At 50.9% G+C, this 22,082-nt stretch overlaps 1 protein-coding gene across 3 annotated transcripts in view; it reads right to left on the reverse strand.

Annotated features, from left to right (window-relative positions):
* The window catches only part of ADCY5 (adenylate cyclase 5), a 167,738-nt gene extending 146,116 nt beyond the window's left edge, over positions 1-21,622 (reverse strand). For all 3 annotated transcript variants that reach the window (XM_030801778.1, XM_030801777.1, XM_003275539.4), the window contains exon 1: positions 20,406-21,622. In XM_030801778.1, the coding sequence (XP_030657638.1) occupies positions 20,406-21,542 (1,137 nt within the window). In that variant the 5' untranslated portion in view covers positions 21,543-21,622. The remainder of the gene's footprint in view (positions 1-20,405) is intronic.
* Positions 21,623-22,082: the final 460 nt, after the last annotated feature.

Raw genomic sequence — 22,082 nt, forward strand, 5'->3', positions numbered from 1 at the left:
CATATCTATTTACTCTCCTACACACAGCTTTCTAGAAATCTCCCTTCCCTCCAAGAAACCCAAATGTATTGGTGCGGAAGTCTATACACTTCCCAACCCAGTCCCACTTACCAGCCAGCCTCGCCTTTGCCGCCATATTCCTTGACCACTCTCCCTGGCCCCTGGTTTAGTTTCTTGCCTCCATGCCTTCGCTCCTGCTGTTCCGTGTGTGAGCGTTGCCCTTTCCCTTGTCTCTGCACATGGAAACCCCTATTCATCCTCTAAGCTAGCCCAGAGAACATCTTTTTTGGGAAGTCTCCTAGGACCCTCCACTGGACTTGGGAGGTGGTGATGTATAAGAGCCAGACCCCAGAGCCAGGCTGCCCAGTTCCTTGTGTGAGCTTGGGCAAGTTACTTAACCTGCCATACTCAATGTCCTCATCTGCAAGATGTGGGTGACAATATCAGTGCTTACTTCATAGGACTACTGTGGAGATTAACTGAGTTAACAGAAATACTTAGAACACAGCTTGACACAGGTGGCAATATTTACAGGTTTGCTGTTGAGGACAGGGTCTGTGGCTTGTTCATCTTGGTTTCCCAGTGCCTAACCATTTGTTACATAATTCAGTTCAACAATCATTTAACACCGGAACCTAGGCAAAGAGAGAACTGATAATAACGAAAATAGAGTCAAGTTAGGGATGGTGAGGAATTTTGTTTGGAGGCATGCTAGTTTCAAGCAAATGGAGGGACAGTGACTAGGAGGATCAATGGACAGGGACCCATGTCTGAGGTCGAGTCTAGAAAGAAATAATTGAGAACTATGCGCCACCCGGCCTTGTGACTCTCTGCTTCTCCAGGTTTGTAGTACTTTTGTCCCCACAGCACTCCCGGTCCCTGGAGTACAGTCCCTTCTTATTTGACCCAAGGGCACCCTTTATGGCACACACAGGCAGGACCTTCAGGGACCATCTGATCTTGCTGTACAGACAAGGAAACTGAAGCAGGGGTGGATGTCTTCTTGCCAGGACTTTTGTGCCTGCAGTCATGCACTGTAGTGTAACAATCGGTGTCCCTGCAGTCACCTGAAAATCCCTTTGTCTGCCTCCTCTCTCTGGCTGTTGACATACGTTCTGCTACCAGGCTACCTCCTAGCTCCTGCTCTCTGGATTAGAGTGTCTCCATCTCCTCGCTCCCTTGCTTCCTCCAAAGCCTCCTCTAGCCCTGTCCTCTGAGAATCACCAGGCATAGGCTCAGCAGGAAGTTCCCCTCCACTCTCAATCTAACCATCATATTGTGCCTTTCTTGAGCCCACCTCCTGGTGCAATGAACACAGAAACTTCTGTCTCTCAGAGGGCCTGGGACTCCCCATCACTTCAGGGAAAGGAGAACCTGATAACTTCAATCTGTTCTCCCCCTGGGAAGTGCACTGGATGGTAGAACTGCATCCCCAGGGCACATGCCTCTAATTTGGGGTGGTGCCTATTTGGGACACAGATTCCTGGGCTCTACTCCAGACTCACTGAATCAGACTCTCTTGACGAGGGGCCCAGGAATCAAATTTTTAAACAGAGTTCCTGGGGAATTCTTGCACACCCACGTTTGTGAGCTATTGGAGTAGTGGTTCAGAGTGCGAGCATTGGAGCCCTATCATACCACTTTTTAACTGTGCAACCTTAAGCAAGTCACTTAGCTTCTCTGAACCTCAATTTCCTTAGCTATAAAAGGTTCTCATCTGAAGAAAAATAAAAAGACAATACCTACCTAATGGGAGATTATGAGGGTCAAATGAGCTACTAAGTGTTTAGCACCATGCCTGACACGCTGCGTGTCATAAATGGTAGGGATTGGCAGTATTTGTATTGCCTATTATTTTTAGGCTGGGCATCTCCCAAAAGTAGATTTCCATCAGACTGAACATTCTGCAAAGGCAGGGACAAAGCCTCCTGTTTCCTCTCCATGCCCAGAGCCCTAGGGGCTCATTAGGAAAGTGTGCAGGCTGCTGCATGGAAAAGAAAGAGCTGCTGTTCCCAAAGACCGCTAGATGCCATGGTCCATCCCACACCTGGCTGGCTATTAGGATACTTCCAAATCCAGAGGGGACCCCAGATAAAAGGAGGATCCCCCCAACCCTGCTCCAGTGAGTGCCTGTGCTCAGCCCCCTCATCTGAGACCACAAAGTCTGCCTCTCCTCAGAGCAGAAGGCAAAGAAAGTTCCCTTATCTCAGGAGCACGCCCCACCCACCCCCACCTGCCAATCACACAGCATCCTGAAGGCTTCTTCACTCAGGGGTCCTGGAGTTCACAGAAACACAGAGGCTGCCACATTCACAAGTGACAGAGCAACAGAATGACAGTGACAGAGTGAGGCATCTTCCTCTAAAACCACCTGATGGCCCATCCTCAAGAGGGCAGGGGGCAGGTGTGGTAGGGGGACAGCAGGTGGAGAGTATGGGCTGCATATGCACCATCAGGGTGGCATATCCCACCTGTGTGGCCAGCCCAGACTTCTCAGCTTCTGAAAAACCCAAGACTCTGAGCAACCGCACTCTGCTGGGGAAGAGGCTGCCCCACCCCACACCCATGTCCAACCCCAAGTGTTCCTCCCCAGCTCACCTACCCCAACGGCTGCACTGGGGGTGGGGTGTGGAGACCCAGCAGGAGTGTCAGCGGGGGCAGCTCAGCCTGGGAAGGGAGTGAATGCTGGCCTCAGCCCTTCTCCCACCTCTCGACAAAGTATGCAGGTCAGCATCTCCTCCATTCCCCCACGCCCTCGGCACAGCCTCCCACATCTGCCCACGGCAAACACAGGGAGACCCTCTTCCTGCTCCACAAAGGAACCTAGAGGAGACCCAGGGAACACAGGATGAGCATTCCATATCTTTCAGTTCCCTTAAGATAAACTAGACCTGTTCCTTAAGTCCCAGACTGAGGGTGACTTCCAGAAGACACAGAGGGAGAACAAAGAGCAAAAAGACTGTGGGGAATATAGGCCAGACTCAGCCTTACAGATCTGGACTCACAGGGACAGGCCTCGCCTAGACACCATCGCATCCTCCGATGTGGCTCCCCACCACCCCACAAGCTCGCCTGGCTCCCAGACACCCCAGGATGGAAGCAGAGGCTGACACCACTTCAGGCCCAGCAGGAGTTCCCCACAGCACTGTCTGCCAGTGAAATCACCCCGAGGCCTCGGAGAAGGAGGACCGAAATCAGCCCCACAGGCGTCAGGTGGGAAAGAAGCAAAGGCAGCAACACCCTGCATGGGGAAGATGTCAGATGGTGACTAACGGGCTTTTCTAGGCCATTGTCACCAATGCTGGAGAAATATTCCACTTTAAAAATAAGTGTAAAGCAAAATCCAAAATTAACTCTCCCCAGATAACCCCTTTCCAAAGAAAGACCACATCACAATCCACATGTGGTCATTCGTGGAGGATTTAACCTGAGGACATCTCCCTGTCCTGACTAGGGATGCTTCCCAGGCCCCAGGCTCCAGACCCGCAGCTGGTGCCTGCCAACCTTTTCAGTCCTCAGACAGACCCCAACTTCATCTGCTTCTCTGTCCTCCCAGAGCCCGGACCTGCAGCAGAAGCGTCCTTGCCCTTCTTGCCCTGATCTAAAGGTGCTAGAAAATAACTGTCTACACAGTGGACAGGAAGGAAATCCTCTGAGAATACAAGCCTCATCCTTTCCTCACCCTGCACATCACCTTTCTTAACTTTCCTAGTCTTGGACACCCATGCTAACAACAAACGCATATGGGGAGTTGCCAGCTACATAATTCTGTGCTTCTCATGAGCTACAGAGGTGAAGAAAAAGTACTAGTGCCGGACTAACACTGCTATCTACCTGTTGAGTAAACTGGAGCAAATTCATTCATCCAGCCAGCAGCTATGTATTGAGCATCTACTACAGACACTTCTAGTTTACAGTGGAGTCAAAGAGAGACTCACAAAGACTAATGAACACTGCTGAGGGTATTAAGGCCACAGGTGTTTACACAATTTCTCCCTACTCAACAGTGAAATATCATATCCCCCCTACTCAGGAGGCTGAGGCAGGAGGATCACTTGGGCCCAGGAGTTCAACACTGTAATGCACAATGATCGTGCCTGTGAATAGCCCTGTACTCCAGCCTGGACAACAGAGCAAGGCTCTCTCAAAAGAAAAAGAAAAAAAAAAAAAAAAAACCAAGAGAGAGGAGGAAAGAGCTAATGGAGTTAATATTTGACGGATCAATAGGCATTTGTTTGTAGCTAACAAGCCTTCAGGAATGTTGAGTGAGGTTTGCTGCTCTGCTAAGATGGTCAGTCTATCAGCCATGTGTAACAGTCATTTCCTAAAATATTCTTGCAGTTATTATAGCACTGCACTAAGCCATTTATCCAGCCACATTTGGGGTTAATTGCTGGTGATAAGAGCAACATAAACATACTAAGCCACAGCCTTGCCTGACAAGGTTTTTATATCAACCACCAACCAAGTTTTCTTCCCCTCTTACACGCCTGCAATCATTTTTAGTGGCCATCACTCCTTACTGAATCACCACAATAAACCCTTTAGATATAAACAACTTGCCTTTCAATACAGCCATAAATCAGACTCGGTGTCATCACATGACCCCTCCGCTGATGAGGGAGGCTCAGGGCAGTAGTTCTCAATCCTGGCGCACATCAGAATCACCCACAGCGTTACAAAACGCTGATGCCCAGCCACTGCCAATGTGCCTGGGCACCAGGATTAGGTGAAAGCTCCTTGACGTGCCTTTACTTCCCACACCTTAAGCTCTGACGGACTCCTTGAGGTTAACCCAGCCAGAAAGCCTAAGTCTCAGCCCTGGACATTCAAGGTGAAAAATTGAGGCTGACACATGCACCGTAATACATGGCAATAAACTACAAGGAAGTTGAAAACGCACTGCAGGAACTGCTATTTCCTGGGACTGCTTTGAAAAGAATGAACAATCCTCTTTGGAATTTGTGTACTGATCCACACTCATATTTATTGTCCTTCAATATGCCCAGGAACTTGCCTCTTGTCAAGTCTTTGAGGTCCTCCCGCATCTTCACAGCTGCAAAGAGAGAAGTGGGGAGGAGGCAGCAGGCAGGAAAAGACACCAGAAGAAAGACTGCAGAAGGAACCGGGTGGAGGGAGAGAAAAATGGTGCAACACAGCCCCTCCTGACACGGCCTGACAGAGCAGTGGCGGATCCCAGAAAGGGAGAGGCGATGAAAACCAGTGTTTTCTATTTTTTTTTACTTATTTTTACTTATTTTTTTATTTAGACAGGGTCTTGCTCCGTGCCCAGGCTGGAGTGCAGTGGCGCGATCACAGCTCACTACAGCCTCAACCTCCTGGGCTCCAGTGATCCTCTTGCCTCAGCCTCCTAACTGGGACCACAGGTACATGCCACCTTGCCTGGCTAATTTTTTCATTTTATGTAGAAACAGGGACTTGCTATGTAGCCCAGGCTGGTCTCTAACTCCTGGCCTCAAGCAATCTTCCTGCCTCTGCCTCCCAAAGTGCTGGGATTATAGGTGTGAGCCACTGTACCCAGCTGAAAACCAGTGTTTTCTAAGGCAGGGCCCAGGCACAAGGAAGAGAGGTGGGGCTCTGGTAGAGGAGATGCCAGCTCAGGGAAGAAGCACCCAGAGGGACCCCTTCTTGCCAAAGTCAGAACTCCTGTGGAATCTGAGAATGGGCACTATCTGCCTTCTTCCCACAGCGTTGGGAAAGTAGGGATCTCAAAATCAATAACACTCAGCAAATATTTGGGGATTGAAAGAGACAAGCTCCCTGCCCTCAGACAGCCAACAGTCCAGTGGAAAGACACATAAACAAACCTACCGAGAAAAATTACAAACCAGCATGAGTGCTACAGAGAAAAAGAAGGGGATGTTTCTAATTTAGATTCACGGTGTCAGATGCCACAAAGGCAGGCACGGCCCCAGAGGGGTGCAAGCCCACACTGCTCACCCAGGGCTCAGCTCAGGCCCCTGTCCCTCTGCAGCCTGCTCAGCTGAGGTGCCAGAGCCAAGACACTTCCCAGCTGGCATCACCTACAGGGAGCCAGTCAAAGGGGCAGATGGATTCCTTCCACTCAGCGTGGTGAAATGCTTACAGGAAAGGGACTTGGCCAGAGGAAGACTGGGGACTAGGGCACATTAAGTGAACAAACAGCCTTCCCATCCCCAAAAGAAAATGTGAAAATATAATCTCAAAGATCTACTTAGCAAACGAGTTTCATTTTCCTTTAGTTTTCTTGAGAAGAGCGACAGGAACAGAAGTGAATCTGAAGCACAGCTAAAGGATGCTGGAGTATTTCTTAGGGTGTTGATGGTGCTGGGGAACTGGGCTTTAGAGACACCCTAGAAACGCTCTAGTAAGCACTAAGCTTCGTATCTACTGAATGCTACTCAACAGAGAGACCCTGGGTCAGACTTCCAGGGCTGTACCAAAAGGTGATCCTGATGGGTCCCCAGCAACCTCCTCCCTTCCCTCCCTGTCCCACTTATGCCACCAGAATGGCAGCCTCACCCCAGAGCTGAGCAGTTGTAACATCACTTCTGATACCTCTTCTGGGTCTCAGTCCCTACTCAGTCATCCATAAAACCACTCAGAAGCTCTTCATAGGTAAACAGTTGATCCCAGCTGCCCCCTAAACAAACACTTCAGCACAGCACCAATGCCGGCTCAGGAAATGACAACCCATTTAATGCCCGTCTGAGCCAGACACCATGGGGAAAGGAGGGCCGTCACAAATAAAAAGCCATGCATTCCGAAACCAAACTGAGACAACTGCCTGAGAGCAGCTGGGCCCTCCACACAGCTTCTGAAAGCACCACAGGGAAGACCTAGCACTGCCCTGTGAAAAGAGCACTGGGTTTGGAGTCAGAGATCTGAATTTGTACAGCAGCTCCAAAGTTAACTAACTAGCAATGTAACCTGAATGGGGTCAGTTCACCTCTCTGAGCCTGTTATTTCCTCTTCTCCAAAACCACATCAGCATCACAGGTCTGTAACCCACCTCACAGCTTACAGAGTGCCCTCACCTGCATTAAATTGTTTGGGGCACCCAGGAACAGATCCAGTCAATCAGGAATCTATCACCCCCAGTGTATATAGGAGAGAAAAAGGACTAAAAAGGGGTTAGGGCAACTCTGCCGGGATTACATAGTCAGGGTTGTCTCCTGGGCCTCCAGGCCCCAAAGCCAATGGTTATCTTGTTTTAACACATCACCTCGTCAGAGTTGCCATAAGAAGCAAATGAGATCACACATAAACAAGTCCTTTGTCACCTAAAAAATAAATGTATTTGAGCCTTTTGGCTGGTATTTGAGCCACTGTTTAGTCCAGGTCTCAACCCTAGGAGTGCCCAAGCCTCATCCCAAGAGTTAAATATAAATAATCTGGGGTGGGCTTTGTTAAGGTATAGTTTCAAAACTCCCCAGGGGATTCAAAGATGCACCCAGGATAAGAAATCTCTGGTCTATAGCCCTACTTTCCCCTTCCTCACTCCATTACCCATACAACCACCCTAACCCTAACCATAACAGACCATGCAGGATGACACAGGGACCCTCAAAAGGACCTGGGCCTAGGTCTCCCACTAATATGTGACAATCCCCTCTCTGGCAAGGGCTGTGTTTCACTCCTTTGGGTATATGCCACACACAGTAAGAGCTTAATAAGTGAGCACTGAGGCTGGGCGCAGTGGTTCACACCTATAATTCCAGCACTTTGGGAAGCCAGGGCAGGCAGACTGATTGAGGCCAGGAGTTCAAGACCAGCCTGGCAACATAGTGAGACTCCATCTCCACAAAAAACACAAAAATTAGCTGGGCCTGGTGGCGCATGCCTGTAGTCCCAGCTACTTGGGAGGCTGAGATGGAAGAATCATCTGAGCTCGAGGAGGTCAAGGCTGCAATGAGCCATGATTGCACCACTGCACTCCAGCCTGGGCAACAGGGCAAGACCCTGTCTCAAAAAATAAATAAATACGTAAGGCAGCACTGACTTGAACTCAACTGAGTTTTAGATGCTTGAGCACGGTGGTGTGGGCTGGTTTCATCTGAATAGTAGTGCCAAAACTAGAGAAATGCTGAAGAGAGACTGCCTCCACAGACGAGGTCCCTGCAGACTCCAGTAGAAGATTTAACCAATGACAGAGTCCTCCACTGACCAAGAGATGTCACAGCCTCTCCAGGAAGCTGGCAGGCCCTTTAGTCAGCACATAACTTCTTTCAGAACCTGCATGAGATGCCCCAAATCAAGGGTCCTTCTTTCTCATACTAAGAAAACCTTTTTCTTAAGGCCACAAGTTCTGCTGCCACCTTATAACAGCAGCTTAGGAACCTGAAGACAGGTCAGAGTATAAATGAAAAAGGGCACAGAAAGCCACACATTTTTAAGAAGTAAAAATTCAGCTGGGCGTGGTGGCTCACACCTATAATCTCAGCACTTTGGGAAGCCAAGGTAGGTGGATTACTTGAGCTCAGGAGTTCAAGACCAGCCTGGGCAACCTGGCAAGAGCCCTTTTATTATTATTATTATTATTATTATTATTATTATTATTATTATTATTATTTTCTGAGATGGAGTCTTGCTCTGTCACCTGGGCTGGAGTGCAGTGGTGCTATCTCAGCTCACTGCAACCTCTGCCTCCTGGGTTCAAGCGATTCTCCTGCCTCAGCCTCCCAAGTAGCTGGGACTACAGGTGTGTGCCACCACACCCAGCTAATTTTTTTGTATTTTTAGTAAAGACAGGGTTTCACTGTGTTAGCCAAGATGGTCTCAATCTCCTGACCTTGTGATCCACCCACCTCAGCCTCCCAAAGTGTTGGCATTATAGGCGTGAGCCACCGCGCCTGGCCAAGACCCCATTTTTATTAAAAAAATTACCAAAAATAGCTGGGCATGGTGTTGTGCGCCTGTAGTCCCAGCTACTCGGGAGGCTGAGGTGGGAGGATTGCTTAAGCCCCAGAAGCAGAGGTTGCAGTAAGCCAAGATCACACCACTGTACTCTAGCCTGGGCAACAGAGTAAGACCTTGTCTCAAAGCAAAAATTCAAAAATGTAATTTGTCTTTTAAAAAAACTGTCTTTTGGCCGGGAATGGTAGGCTCACACCTGTAATCCCAGCACTTTGGGAGGCCAAGGTGGGCAGATGACCTGAGGTCAGGAGTTCGAGACCAGCTTGGCCAACATGGCAAAATCCCTTCTCTACTAAAAATACAAAAATTAGCCAGCCATGGTGGGGCATGCCTGTAGTCCCAGCTACTTGGGAGGCTGAAGCAGGAGAATCTCTTGAACCCATGAGGAAGAGGTTGCAGTGAGCCAAGATCATGCCACTGCACTCCAGCCTGGGTGACAAAGCGAGACTCCATCTCGAAAAATAATACTAATAATAAATTTAAAAATAAATAAAGTAGTTGGCCAGGCACGGTGGCTCACGCTTGTAATCCCAGCACTTTGGGAGGCCGAGGCGGGCGGATCACGAGGTCAGGAGATCGAGACCACGGTGAAACCCCGTCTCTACTAAAAATACAAAAAATTAGCTGGGCGTGGTGGCGGGCGCCTGTAGTCCCAGCTACTCGGAGAGGCTGAGGCAGGAGAATGGCATGAACCCGGGAGGCGGAGCTTGCAGTGAGCTGAGATCGCGCCACTGCACTCCAGCCTGGGCGACAGAGCGAGACTCCGTCTCAAAATAAATAAATAAATAAATAAATAAATAAATAAATAAATAAAGTAAAAACTTTTAAATTTCATATCACTCCTCAAGTCCAGCAATCAATCAGCCATTGATAAGCACATGCTATCAAACGGAAGAGAGAGGCCCAAGGCAGGGCCAGGGATCCAACCCTGCCATGGAGGTCTGCACTTCATGCATTTTCGTCCTTAGTAAGCAGCCTCCCCACCTCCCTGGTGTTCAAGTCAGACCCGGGTTAGAATGCAGGCTTCTCCACTTTCTGTTTGGATTCCCCTAGTAAAAGCCCCTGAGACAAGGATTTGAGTACAAGTGACTTTTCTGGGAGGTGACCCCGGGAAACATTAGGAGGGGAATAGGGGAGTGGAGAAATGAGAAAGGAAGGAAAGAAAGCCCCCAAAAACAAGAGTGTGTTATTAAGCCTGTAACCACTGTGAGCCATTAGAGATTAATCCTTCCAGAGAGTTCTAGGAGACCATGCAGAACACCAGCCTCAGAATAAGATTCCCCCAACCCCGAGGTCAAACGAGCTGGGGCATTCGTCTACCAGTGCCCAACAGCCACTGGTTGAATGCTGCTCTCAGGGGGTAACTCCCTGGCACTTCTGACCTACCCTATAAGCAGGCCCCAAGGTTTAAGGCCACAGAAAGCCCTCAGGTGCTAGAAGCTGGAAGTCTGGCTGGTATGAGTGAAAAGTACATCCCCAGGGGATATGGGCAGGGTGCTGAACCATCTGTCACAAGCTTGCTGTGTGACCTTGGGGAAGTTACTTACCTTCTCTTATCCCAGTTTCTGCAGTGGTGTAGAATTTAAAAAATGGGGATAAAAAATGTCTTCCTCATAAGGATGACATGAAGATTAGATGAGGTCATGCATGGAAGGGATTAGCCCAGTGCCAGGTTTGCAGTAAAGACTCAATATAAGCTATAGGTTATCATCAATATACTTTATGAGCTTCCTCCTTCTGGAGAGTGGGGATGGGAAAGAAACATTTGGGGAAGGCTGATCTGGAATGGTCCAACACTACTTCCCCATGGGCAGCCACGCACTGGAAAAGTTCCAGAAAGACATTCAAGGGACCCCAAGCCCACCAAGGGTCAATGTGCAGACCTAACATCTTCCGATGTCTAACAACAGCAGAAAATTCCTAAAAGAAACTGATGTAAAATAAAGGAGGCATTCCCCTAGTCCCTGCCAGCCCCCTCAATTTATTTTATAAAGGATTTCTGACCCAGATGGAGAATGAGACTTGAAAGCAGGCAGCAGGCTGATGCAGTCTAAGCAATCTCCTCCCTGAGGGAGGAGAGCCACCAAACAAATGCCCCCACCTCGATGCCTTCGGGTAGGCCTGGCCCAGAGGCAAGGGGCTAGATCTTGAGAAACTTCAAGGCTCCTCCCAGCCCCTGAAGAAGTGTATCCTAAAGCGTGTCCTAACAAACACTAATACCCTCCCCCCAATAGGTTCCTTCGGAAAATGGTGCTGGAGTCAAAAGTGTTTGAAAAAGTCTTCATGCCATATCCCCCTCTTGGCAAATTCTTATACCCATTACATATTAAAAGCTTTAATGTCTAAGAATACTGTTTAATCCAATATTTCCTAAATTTATTTGACACAGACCATATGTGTGTAAAATAGTCCCCCTCTAACCTCAGTTTTGCTTTCTGCAGTTTCAGTAACCCACAGTTAACCATGGTCTGAAAATATTCACTAGAGAATTCCAAAAATAAGTAATTTCTAACTTTTAAACCGTGCACCATTCTGAGTACAGTGATGAAACCTCCCTGTCCTGCTTCATTCTGCCCAGGACATGAATATCCCTTTGTCCAGCAGATCCACGCTGTACATGATACCTACCCCCGCCCCATAGCCGGCTCAGTTATCAGATCAATTGTCACAGTACTGCAGTGCTTAAGGAACCCTTGTTTTACTTAATGTCCTCAAAGTGCAAGAGTAGTGATGCTGGCAGTTTGGATATGCCAAAGAGAAGCTCTAAAGCACTTTCTTCCTTTCCTTTTTATTTTTTTGAGACAGAGTCTCTCACTTTGCCGCCCAGACTGGAGTACAGTGGCACGATCACAGCTCACTGCAGCCTTGACCTCCCAGGCTCAAGAGATCCTTCCACCTCAGCCTCCCAGGTAGCTAGGACTATAGGTGCATTCTATCACACCTGATTAACCTTTTTAAAAAATTTTTTGTAGAGACAGGGTCTCACTATGTTGCCCAGGTTGGTCTCAAACTCCTAGACTCAAGCGATCCTCCCATCTCAGTCCCCCAAAGTGCTGGGATTACAGGCATGAGCCACTGTGCCTGGTCCCACTGTGCCCAGACCCTAAAGTGCTTTCTTTTTTTTTTCTTTTTTTTTTTTTGAGATGGAGTCTCGCTCTGTCGCCCACCTAGAGTTTAGTGGCACAATCTCAGCTCACTGCAAGCTCTGCCTCCTGTGTTCATGCCATTCTCCTGCCTCAGCCTCCCGAGTAGCTGGGACTACAGGCGCCCGCCACCACGCCCGGTTAATTTTTTGTATTTTTAGTAGAGATGGGGTTTCACCGTGTTAGCCAGGATGGTCTCGATCTCCTGACCTCATGATCCGCCTGCTTTGGCCTCCCAAAGTGCTGGGATTACAGGCATGAGCCACCACGCCCGGCCCTAAAGGGCTTTCTTTAAGGGAAAATGTAAAAGTTCTCAACTTAATAAGGAAAGAAAAAAATCATACGCTGAGGTTGCTAAGATCTACGGTAAGAACAAATCTTCTATCTGAAACTGTGAACAGTATATCGTCAAAACTGTTCTATTGTATTATTAATTACTGTTAATCTCTTACTATGACTAGTTTATAAACTTTATCATAAGTATAGATATACAGGAAAAAAACATAGTGTTATATAGGGTTTGGTACTATCCACGATTTTAGGCATCCACTGGGGGTCTTGGGCTGTATCCCCCTCGGATAAGCAGGGACTACTGTATGTGAGACATCTATGAACAGCCCTCCAAGGGGCACATTTAGTGGGAGAGCCGAAGCTGAAGGCAGTCCTCAGAGCCACAACCCGTCATCTTTGCAACCCCATGGCCTAGACAGTGCCTATTATAAGGTAGGCACCTAATAAATGATTATTATCTGAACAAATAGGGAGAAGGCTGAAAGAACGACTTAATGATGGTTTTCAAATCTGTTAAGTGATATAGTATCGGCAGTGCCAGGCAACAGCTCTCTGTTTCTAAGAAGGCACACATTTTAAATTGCAGCAGGAGGGATTTTGGAAGCCCTGCTCAGAGTTTAGGATTACAACCCACCAAAATAGGCTTCCAAGCCGAGCTGCGTCGCTTCCTTCTGTGGAGGTGTTGGTCTAGCACTTCGGCAGAGCTTAGAGTCTGCGTGCAGACGTCCACCCACCCCACCACCCATTCATTCATTTGCTTGTTCATTCAAACCCTCATTGAGCACCTACTGTGTGCTGAGCACTGATGGAGGTGAGGCACTGGGTCCCTCAGGATTCCCTCCAAAAGACAAGGTGGGACCTCAGTGAGTTCTGTGATAAAGCCCAGGGAGCCCTGAAGGGGAGGGCAGAGGGGACCATGAAAGTGTGAGGTCAGGAGGCCACAAGCCCAGATGCAGCAGCTCATAACCTGACCAGAGCAAGAGGTAGTGGGCAGGGAGGGGGGGCCTATTACAGTTTCACACTGACACATGAGGCTGGCCTAAAGAATAAAGCCTCTACTGTCTCCTTGTGCTTGTTTGTCTAACCACCCCCCCTTTCTCTTGTGACCATATCTCATTGTTCCCAGAGAACAGCCCTGCCCCCACTTCCAAGTCCTTCCCCTCCTCATACTCACAGTTCCAATCTCCTCTTCCTTTCTTTAAGGCACACTCCCCTTCCTTCACACCACCTCAGAATTCTTCCCTATCTCCTGTCTTGCTCCTCCACCCCCTGACTTCCTCATTCTCCACACTCTATACCATCCCTTCTGGATCTGGGATGTCCTCAGTGGTTTTCATATCCACTCACCAGACAAATGAATGAATAAACCAGAATTCAAACCTAGGCCCATCTTTCTACCAACCTCCCCCTCAAAAGGTGAGCCACAGATTGTTTTGCCTCAAAAAGCAAGGGGGGATTGGGGCGAGCGGGCAAGAGAGAGTCCAGGGCTGATCATCCCTCTCATCCTGTTTTACCACCACCACTATGACCCAATCGCCTTCCAGATCTGCATCTGTGCATTAGTGCACACTCACCAGCCCCACCTGGATGGCTCCCAACAAGTCTGCATGTATGCACTGATTGTGCTTCTTTTAAACAGGGGCTGAGATGGTCATGATAAGAGGACACCCTGGAGGGCTTTAGGAGGTCTTGCCACTCTATTGCAAGACACTGACCCACAGAATTCCAGGCTTAGGCGTAACCTGAGCCGTCTTCTTGGCCAATGATCTGAAACCTGAGCTGGTCATCAAAATCACCTGGGGAGCTTTGAAAACCAGCTCCAAGTCGTTTTGAATAGAGATCCATTCCTGGGGCCTACCCTAAACATTTGGAAGTTGTACTTTCCCAGTGGGGCCTGTGAGGCTGCATTTTTTCAAAAACTTCCCAGGTGATTATGATAAGCCAAGGTTAAGAATCAGTGATGCAGTCAGTGACCCATCCAAACTTTCACCAAGCAGTCAATTTCCTCAGTAACAAGCCAAGGAGGCGGCCATCCAGTCTCCACTTGAACACCTCCACTGACGGAGAGCTGGCTACCCTAAGAGGCACCTGATTTGGCTGCTGCAACCCCAATGGCTAGAAAGGTGTCATCTACCTAGAGCTGAGACCTGTCTACTACTTCCACCCATCTGCCACAAGCCTACCCTTGGGAGCAACAGAAAATAATTTAGTCCCTCTTCTAATATCTGAAAACAGAGATCCCAGGAATGACACCTTGCCCTTCGCGTTAGGTTTTCTTACCTGATGTGGTCTGCTTTTCTCCCAGCTAAATATCCTCCATTCTCTCAAATGCTCTCTCAGAAGTTTCCACTCCCCTTACAAAACTGGTCACTCTCCTTTGAAGTCTAGAATCAGAGGCCATTGTATTTCAGACCAGGCCTCAATCCTCTGATGAACTGGATAAGGCTATAAACCTAACCAAGATCCTGTGGGCCTTTTCTAACAGCCATCCCAAAATGCGGGCTCACATTAAGCTCACTGTCCGCTAACTAGAAACCCCCAGATTTTCTTCACGATGCTGTAAAGAGAGATCTTCCCTGTCCTACATTTGGATATTGCCTTAAGGAGGAAAAAAAAAAAAAAAAAAGCAGGGCTTTCCAATTTTGCAATTTTGTGTTTGGGAGCAGAATGAATGCTGATCCTGCCTTCCATGAGCCAGCTACCCTCATCTGATAAGCATGGATGAGAGAAGGATGCTAGGGCCTCGCTTATGTAATTGTACCCAAAGGATTTATGGGCACCATCATGTTGAAGCCCCCGGAGCGAACTTTTCTTTCGCAACACAGGCTACACTCCTGGGAAACACACGACGGCAGGTTGCACCCACCACCAAGATAAAGTTAACTGAAGTAGCAAGCAGGCAGCCACGGACAGGAAGGCACTCAACAAGAGGTTGCGCCATCACGGGAGGCTCCCTCCTCGGGTCCCTGTTTGGTGAGGACCAAGGTGGCAGTTCCATTCACACCTCATACGGGAGAGGAGGCCTGGCCCGAACATGGGCCACCACCCTGCGTGTGCTCCAGCCGCACCCTCGGACAGAGGGACCCATGGCCAGAGCTTGAATGCATAGGAGAGTTCCTGTCCAAGTACTGTACACTGATTTTGAAACTCTCTGTGAGGTTGATGGGGTTTAACACATCATCCATGTCCTCTTTACAGACAAACACAAACGCACTGTTCTGGATCCCACAGCACACAGACCTCATGCTCCTGTTGCAGATGAACATTTAGATTGAATTATTAACAGTGTACAGTCCCACAAATACAGCAGCTGGGCATTGTGCCCCTCCGCTGAGTCTCCAGCATTCCTGAAGTCCTCCCCCACGGATCAAGGCACTCTAGGGATCTAGAAGACGACCCCCACCCCAGCCACTTCTGCTCTCCTCCAAATACCCACTCCTAGCTTCCGGGAGAAAGAAGCGATCTTATAAGCAATAAGTAAATATAATCGGCAAATACAGTCAGCCTCGAGGCAAGAGAAGCGGACCCTCCTCCACTCCAAACCCAAAGCCAACCCCCAACCCCAGCCTGCTGCTGCACTGGGGTTGAGCCTCCTGCTGAAGTTCACTGCCACTAAATTTCTCCTATCCAGAAATGCAGGTGATAGGGAAAGTAATTGGTGGCAGACAATACCTGGGCCTGTGGGTGAAAGTGTGTCTTCCTCCACTCTACCCAGCGTCTTACATGGGGCGGCCAGAGTGATCCACCAGACAGGCCTCTGGGCCAAGTTCCAGAGCAAGGTGGCAGCTCTTCAGCGGGGCTCATTGGGCTGGGCTGCTGAGCAGGTGGGTAGCAGGAAAGGTTCTTGAAGGAGAAGAAAGGGACTCCATGGAGTCAGAAGAGCCCCAGGTACTTCCCTGGGGAGCCAGAGGTCAAGGTCTGGGGAACCATCAAGGCCCAGGACCAGAAAAGCAAACGGCCAGCAAACGGAAGCCAACTACCAGCCAAGAATAAACAGGACAGGGCTGCCATGATCTCCTTTCAAAGTTAACACAAAGGTTTCCCAGGCCCACATCCACCACCTAGGTCAGCCTCATACCAGATAGACAGATGCGCACGTGCTCACGTACACACATGCACCCCTGAACAGCCACAGCCTCGATTCTTGGTCCATATTCCCACCCCCACCCGTCATTTGTCTCCTCGCTACAGACACACGTGCTCACAGTCACAGAATTTCACCCACACAGCGCCTGTGCCTTTCTGATCACTGGAACAACTGGTGACAGTTGTAGGTTCAAATAGGCACAAAAGAAGAAATGCAGGAAATCACTGAGTGCCTCTGAAAGGGGTAGGGGGAAGGGCCTAAGAAGCTGGGGAAAGATAGGGTGGGGTGGGAGATGGGTTGTCCCACACTGCAGGAAAACCCCTAGCGGCTCCCCCAAGCTCACGGGGACCCACGCGGGGTCAGAATCTTCTCCTCAGAAACCATGTCAGGCAGGTTGAATGTGGATGCATAATAATAATACCCCATATCTGAACAGGACTCTCCACTTTTCAAAGAGCTCTTCCATCCATCATCACCTAGAGTCCAGAACGTAGAGCTGCTGCTCATCTCCTGGAGTGCAAATGACCACCCCACCCCCACAGGGCACAACGATGCCTTCTCCAAAATAATCGTTAATAGCTAAGCATATGTAATAGTTGTGTGAGCATGCTTGTTTTTGTGTGAGTGCGTGCAGAAGCTTTATGTAGCAGAGTGGGATACAGTCAAACAAAAATGAGGTTGTCATAGCAACAGGCTCCGGCATCATTGCAGCCTATTAACACAAGTGAGGAATGTGTTTGGCAGATGCTCCAGTGTTATTTATGGTATGGGTGTAGCACAGGGACTTCTAACAGGCAAAGGAGGAGAAAAAAACAACCCCGTGACGCTCCTACTATACCCCAGCGAGGAGACAGGAGTCGACAGTGAGACAAGAGCACAGCCGAGGCTGAGAGGCCTCGAATGGGGAGGGAGAGATGGGAAAGCAGAGCTTGCAGGAAGGCAGCAGACAGGCGAGGGGGGCAGACAGTAACAGGGATCAGAGGGAGAGGGAAGAGAAAGGAAGTCAGAGGGGAAAGGAGCAGGCAGAGAGAGAGAAGGAGCCGAGGGGGAGGGTGACAAACACTATGGACAGAGCCAGAGGGACGGAGAAGGAAAGAAAGACCACCAAGATGGGGCTGTGGCACCTTATGTCCTGTTCCTCCCTTGAGTCAAAACTGTCAGGAGCCACTGGTTAAGAAACTAAATGCTTCTCCTAATTGGAGCCAAGGGCAGAGCCCCACACATAAGAGAGGCTGAAGAAGAATAAAATACACAGGTCAGATAATGATGCTGAGGACCTGAGCAAAGGGGGAGAGGTCCAGCTTGCAAGAGGAGCAGTGAAGAAATACCAGTCCAGTTTACTGAGGGCCTACTATGTGCCCAAGCCACTGAAGGGAGAATTCCCAAAGCCCCAACATAGGAACTGCTCATTGCCACCCATTTCCCTGCACATGTGTCTCATCAAAGAAAAGAACAAGGCATCTAATCCAAACCACTCTTACATGCCTGCTGCTCTGGAGTAACCTGAGGCAGAGGTTAATGCTGGACTTCCCCCACCAGCCAGCAGGGTTTGCTCAAGAAAGACAAATTTTATATGAGGCATAATCAAAAGGGTAAATCAAGTACAAACAAAAAAAGATACAGTTTTCTCTGAAGCCAAATAGAGGAAATGTTTGCATTCCCTGGTCTTGAACCACTCCTAACAAGCTCTGCACCACTCAGGGCAGATCATATAAAGTAAGTGTAAATCCACCCAAAATCCTACAGCCTTGCAAAGGTCTAAAGACCACAGTGGGTAAAAGAACAGGGCAGCCAGTGGGGGTGGGGAGAGAAGGGGGAGGGATTTGCCTAAGGAACCAGAAGGGGAAGTCAGTTAGACAGACACTCTGTTGCTGCAATGGTATTTTCATGCTAAGGTGGAATTGGTTCAGCACCCCTTTCCTGGGATCTGACTCCAACCTCCCTCAGGAGAAACCGTACCTACAGCTGTAATCAGAGCTTGTGTCCCAAGTCTGGTTCACAAAATACCCTGAACTATCCTGAAAATCTCCATATGGATGACATGCCCCTTCCTCTGCAGAAAAGCTACATCCACCCAAGTCAGGAGCAGTCCCCAAAGATACAACAACCATCTGAAAGCACGAGTCCTCGGGTCAAAAGAGTTGGGGCTTTTATAAGCACTAACAATGGTAGTAACTTTTAAACCACCACCTCTCAAAAGTCTTCTTCAAAGCTGGTCTCTAAAGATTTTTTTTTCTTCTGATCTCAGATCAGAAAAAACTTTTAACTTAGCATCAACAGCCCCACCTACTCCACTCACTGGACCCCAACTATATTGGCAAGCAGTTATTAAATCCCTACTAAGTATTCTGCACTGTGCTTAGGTAAGAGTGAGAGAATGGAGGAGGAAAAACACATACACCTTGGGATTTGTGCATCCATGGAGGTTACACTGGACAGACGGCAAAACCAGTGGACACTGGAAAATGAATAAGTGCTCCACTCTGTGCTTCTGACTCTATTGTTAATCATGCAGAAGACCAAGAGGCCAGTGTGGCTGGAATGGAAGGAGAAGGTTCCTTGCAGGGATACAGCTTGGGGCAGAGGACGTTAGAAGTGGAAGGGACATAAACAATCCTCTCATTCTCTAGAAAAGGTAGCAAAGGCCCAGAGAGCTTGTGTGTCCCCTCCGTCCCAGTCACAGAGCACCTTGTAGGTTCAGCTAGAGCCCAGAGCCCTGAAACCCATAACAGTGCTATTCTCTATGGGAGAATACCATGTCCAGGAAGCCAGGGGACACAGGAGAGCAACTCAAGAAAGATGCGGTACTCATCTTAGACTCATAAAAGTCTAAGAGAATGCACTAGAAGAGGGGAGATGGAGGAAGGCAATGACAATGGAAAACCCTTAAGAAGTTCTATTCGAGAAGGCAGACACCAGTGGGGGCATGTGTGCACTGGGGTCCAAGGTGAAGAGACTTGCCTGTAGCAAGGGCCCAGTGGACTCTCACAGTGGAGCAGCATGCAAACAAACAGGTTCAGAAGCAATCATGGATGAGGACCAGGAAACCAGACCACAGGACACTAAAGGGAGATATGGTATGGATGTCAGGGGGCTCCTCTCACCCTGAGGTCAGGATGGCCAACATGCCCCTCTCCCAGAAGCCTTTAAGAGAGTCACCAGCTAACCAGGCAAAAGTTGTATTTCTTCCTGAACCTACAGTTCTAGGCTCACCCAACAAATCCCAGCAGGGATAAAATGTCCCTACCACAAGCAATGACCAGGGGCACCCACTTGAAGGGGTCATGATGTTCAACAACAGCTTTCTGCTCAGGCCGGAAGGGGAATTGCCACCACACACATCTCGGAGGCTCCTTCCCACTTTAGCTAAGGGCAGCTTTTTGGCTTGGGGCAGTTTGCTAACTGAAACAAACTTGTCAGTCCTTCTGCAAGTTCAGGGGTATCTCCAGCTCCCAAATCCCCAGCCTTAGACAGGTGGCAGGCTCATGCTATCTCCTCCTTACCACCGAGCGAGGGGTGCAGGGTGTCCCCTCACCAACCCTCTATCCAGGGCTGGATTAACAAAGCAGCAGTGGCACTCACGAGGGGGTGGCTGCTAGAGGGTCCAGCCACTTTTGTTAGGGGCCTTTTGTATATAGGAACAGAAGCTCAGGAAGAGATGGGACACACTCCTTGTAATTTTCTCCTCCAGCCTTCCTAACTGCATTCCCACAGTGATGGCTACAGTTCAGTACACGTTATCTAAGGGGCAAGGAACACTGCAAACGACACAAGGGCACTCTTTTTGTAAACGAAGCCACTGGGGCTCAGAGTGGGGTAAGAAGCTCCCAAACAGCCTACATGGCCGAACCGTGTCTCTCTGGCTCTTTTCACCATTCGAAAGGGTGAGGGTGGGATCCCTTTCTTTGGAGTCAAGCTGAGGCCTGCCCGCCCCGCAATCCAGTCCCGGTGGCCAGGTGGGCCCCTACCTGCTTCAGCAGGAACTGGTCCTGGGCGTTGGTGCGCAGGGCGATGGCCAGGTGGAGGGCGGACAGGAGCACCCCGCTGAGCACTGCGGCCCGCATGCGCACGGGCAGCAGCGTGTAGATGGTGTAGATGAAGAACACAGTCCACCAGATGCCCTCAGAGGCGCTGCGCGGCTGCGGCAGCAGCAGGCCCACCACCTGGACCGCCAGCACCACGGCGATGAGCGCATAGCAGGCCAGGCCCATGTGGTCCTGGTGGAAGGCGGCGCGGTTGCAAAGCACAGCCATGATGAGGATCACGCCCACGGCGGCCGCCAGCACGGCCAGGTAGGGCAGCTGGAGCGGGGGCCGCGCCGCGTGGAAGGCCAACATGACCAGGCACACGAGCACCAGCACGGCCATGAGCATGGTGAGGCTGCTCTGGTTCAGGCGGAAGAAGTAGCGCTGGTACAGCCGCTCCAGTTTGTCCGACGGGAACTTCTTGGAGCGGAATATCTGCAGCAACGCCAGGCAGCAGGCGCCCAGGGACAGCACCGCGCCGGGCCCCGCGCCCGAGCCCGAGTCCGCCGAGCTGCCGCCATCCCCGGACCCCTCGCCGCCCTCGACGGCGCCGGCCTCCACCTCGTCGGCCGCGCGCCCCTTGCCCCGCCGCTCCTCCAGACCCACCTCCACCGAGCGAGGGCGCACCTCCGTCCCGCCCGCCGAGGCAGCCGCCGCCGCCGAGCCGCCGCCGCCGCCCGCAGGGGGCGCCCGGGTGCTGCCCCCGCTGGCCGCGCCCCGCCGCTGCCGGCGGCTGCCGCGACCGCAGTCGTCGCCGCCGCGCTCCTGCCAGGCGGACTTGGAGCGGAAGCTGAAGCCGAAGCCCCCGGCCAGGGGGTCGTCACCGCTCAGCGGAGGATCGTCGTCGTCGTCGCTGCGCCAGCGGCTGGCCAGGCGCTGCTGCTGCTGCTGCGGGGTCACCGCCCCCACGGGTTTCTTGGTGGAGCCGCGGGCAGAACCCCCGGGGGCATGGGGGTAGCCATTCGCGCGGGAATCGGCCTCGCCCCACGCCGAGCGGTGTTCGGGGCCTCCCCGGGGCGCCGGCGCCGCAGTCTTTTGCGCCGCGTAGCCCGGGGGGCTCACGCTTTTGGAGCCGGACATCCCCCCCTCGGCCTCGTCGTCTCCTTCCTCCTCCCCCGGAAGCCGGGCCGGGGGTCTCCAAGGGGAGGGCGGAGGGCCGAGCAGGGGGACCAGGCTAGGGTCACACGTCGGGGGCGGCCCGGGGCCCTGCGCTGCAGCGGGGCATCTTGGCACCCCCGTCCTGAGCGGAGGAGGAGGGCACAGCCCCGAGGTGAGAAGTAGCTGAGGACCCGCGTCAGAAGTCCCAGGTCCGAAATGGAGTTGCCTCCGAGGTGGGGTCGCGGGGACTAGTCGGACTGCTGCTGCGCCGCACGCGGAGAGACGTCCGGGATCCTGGCTCCCGTCGAGCTCGACGAGGGCCGGAGTTGCGGACGAGGCGGGACAGAGCGGTGTCCTTGCGGGCGGTGCCTCCCCGGGCCGGTAGTGCACGGGCGCGGCGCTCGCAGATTCCGCCTAAGCGGAGCCCAGCTGCTCTCGGGGCTCGGCGGCGGCGAGGGCGGCTCGGCGGGGGTCCCGGCTAAGAGACACTGCGGGTGCCCTTTCCTCGCAGAGGACTGGGAG

This window comes from Nomascus leucogenys, chromosome 21 (assembly GCF_006542625.1).
Source record: "Nomascus leucogenys isolate Asia chromosome 21, Asia_NLE_v1, whole genome shotgun sequence".
In the NCBI taxonomy this organism is placed as follows: domain Eukaryota; kingdom Metazoa; phylum Chordata; class Mammalia; order Primates; family Hylobatidae; genus Nomascus; species Nomascus leucogenys.